At 40.5% G+C, this 2,500-nt stretch overlaps 1 protein-coding gene across 1 annotated transcript in view; it reads left to right on the forward strand.

Annotated features, from left to right (window-relative positions):
- The window catches only part of LOC137975430 (transcriptional regulator ATRX homolog), a 2,438-nt gene extending 1,135 nt beyond the window's left edge, over nucleotides 1-1,303 (forward strand). Inside the window, exon 5 of the mRNA XM_068822555.1 lies at nucleotides 535-1,303. Within this exon, the coding sequence (XP_068678656.1) occupies nucleotides 535-1,280 (746 nt within the window). The 3' untranslated portion in view covers nucleotides 1,281-1,303. The remainder of the gene's footprint in view (nucleotides 1-534) is intronic.
- The last annotated feature ends 1,197 nt before the right edge of the window (nucleotides 1,304-2,500 follow it).

The following is a 2,500-nucleotide window of genomic DNA, read 5'->3' on the forward strand; positions in this document are numbered from 1 at the left end:
TGTCCTTGTTGTTTTGGGGAGTGGTGTCAAACTGTTTTCATCCCTTCAAACCGTTTGGCTAGCTTCTCCACTTTGTTTTAGCTAGCCATCAACCTGACCAGCATATTAATTATTTAAGGCCGCTGGGAGACTGCATCACCACTAGCTTACATGTAGCTTATTTGGTCACTGGTCAATGGAAGCTGCCAGATGACTAATGGGATGGGACTAATTAGGAATTTGTAGTATCAAAATATAAAACTGAGTATTTCTTGATTAAAAACCAGCTGCTACATACAAGATCTACTAAGTGTTCAGTTCATTGGTGAAAGGGGTGGCTGTGGTTTTAATTTGAGTTTGTCCAAGGTGCACGATATTGTGTACACTTGTAAGGATATACAAACATAACTCTGAGTGTACACTGTAACCCAATTTCACCTTCTTGTTGTTATAAGCATCAGAAATGCATTTTCATAACAGTCCCATGAATTTATGTGACTGTGATAGGTTAGTGTGGAAAAATAGGTTGACTGAAATGTGCTCGTTGATTTTTAGGTGAGCTATTTGATAAAGCCAAAGAACAAGTGAGAAATAGTGGCTATAAGTTTAAAAAAGGTTACTCGAGGTCTAAAACGTCAAGTAGTGGTACAAGTGATGAAAATGGCAATGATGAGGAAAGAAAAAGAACAAAAATAGACAAAGAAGAACGTGACAGAGAGATGACACATATTAAAACTCTGCTCAGTAACATTGAAGACCAAATAAGAATAAAGCAGTTGAGACTTGATAAGGCAAAGACAATGAAAGACTACAAGTCTTGTGATGAGCTTTCAGTAGGCATAAGAAGTCTGTTCCGTGAGAAATTTGACTGTGAAAAACAGTTATCTGTTTTTCAAAAGAAAGAAGCCAAATCAAATTGGTATAAGAAAAGATCATTGGCCAAAGGGAGGGACACTGCTGCTCCTGGAAAAGTGGTGCAAGATGCCAAAAAAGGCCGAGATTTGATGACAAAGTTCTTGGACAAGAAAGAGTCACAAGATAGTGTTGATATTGTTGACAAAAATTGCATGGAACACAATGAGTGTACGTCTCTATCAGAGAAACAAGAACCTTTGTCTTCAAAGCCTGCTAGTTCAGCTTCAGCTTCTGTCATTGAGGCTGAAAGTGATAAAATACAAGCCGTAGCCTCAGTCCTTGCAAAGACTTCACAACCAGAAGGTGTTTGCAATGAGTCAAGCTCCGGTGGTGACACTGAGATATTGTCTTCTAGTCCTTCCTCAAGCCCAAATCAGTCTTTTTGAATAGCCCCTCTTCTCAGGGAAGAGGGGATCATGAGATAGTAAAGATATACAAGGAACAGCAAAAACGTTGTCTATCAAATCATGACTCGTTTACAGGAAACATTTATGTCTCGAGATGTGAGGGGCTGACATTGTCTGAATATATGCGTGCAAGGACCATTGTGTGTTCATTTAGTCATTGCCAAGCATGTGACTGTGATGGAATGTTGAGAGTAGGTAAAGATATTGAGAGTAAAGGCGTTTTAAAGCTAAGTGAAGCGTTCAGGGTGTGTAGTCCAAATGTTAAATACTCGTCTTTCCAGGCTCGAAGGAAGTTGTTACATATGCCTCTTGCAGTTGTGGGGGCTGGTACTTCCACAGAAGGAAACTGTTTGCTATACCTGCTTGAAAAACAGGAACTGGTGAAGCTCTATCTCACACAGTCCCTGTTGGCAGAAACAAGGGTGCAGAAACAGGAAAAGCCAGAAATGAGCAAAGGGGAGTTGCAGAAATTGTTGAATCTGGCAGAGTCAGAGAGTGAGCGAGAGAGACTTAAGTACGCTGTTGTCAAGTCATCTGGATTATCAAATAGGAAAGCAAGAAGTCTCTTTGGCATCGATGATATGACTGATAAAAAACGAAAAGTGCATCAAGCAATGGAAGAGGCTTCTGCTATCAGAGAAGCAATTGAGAACATTGCCAAGGTCAAGGAGAAAGTTGTGTTGCAGTCCTTTGGAGTTGACTGTGATGAGAGTGAGAGTGATGAGAGTACATCAAGTGAGAGTGAGACTGATACTGATGATGACATGTTTACTGTTGGAGAAACAGAAGGTCAGTCAATTCCGAGTCAAGCGTGTGACAAATCTAAAGATTGCTTTCCTGGTGAGCTTCAGCTGAGAGATGTTGTAAAGGAAGGGGAAACTTATAAGCATGTCACAGAAACGGGCTCACTGTTCATGAATTCACACCAGTTATGTGATGTCCTCCGAAAATGTGATTTAAACTGGTTCTCCTTCGTCAAGGTCTTAAAGGAGCTGGTTAATGGTACAAGTGAGGTCTTAAATCAGCTATTACTAGACTTCAGTGGTCAGCTATCCTTTGTGGGTCTATCAGAAGGTGAGGAAAAAGTTGTAGAACAGTCAAGGCAAGCATTCCTGTGTTGTGAGCGTCTAAGAGAAAACACTGAAAGTGATAACTGTGTTGTTGAAATAATGTCAGACTCGGATTCAAGTGAAGCGGAA

This window comes from Montipora foliosa, chromosome 11 (genome assembly GCF_036669935.1).
Source record: "Montipora foliosa isolate CH-2021 chromosome 11, ASM3666993v2, whole genome shotgun sequence".
NCBI lineage: Eukaryota > Metazoa > Cnidaria > Anthozoa > Scleractinia > Acroporidae > Montipora > Montipora foliosa.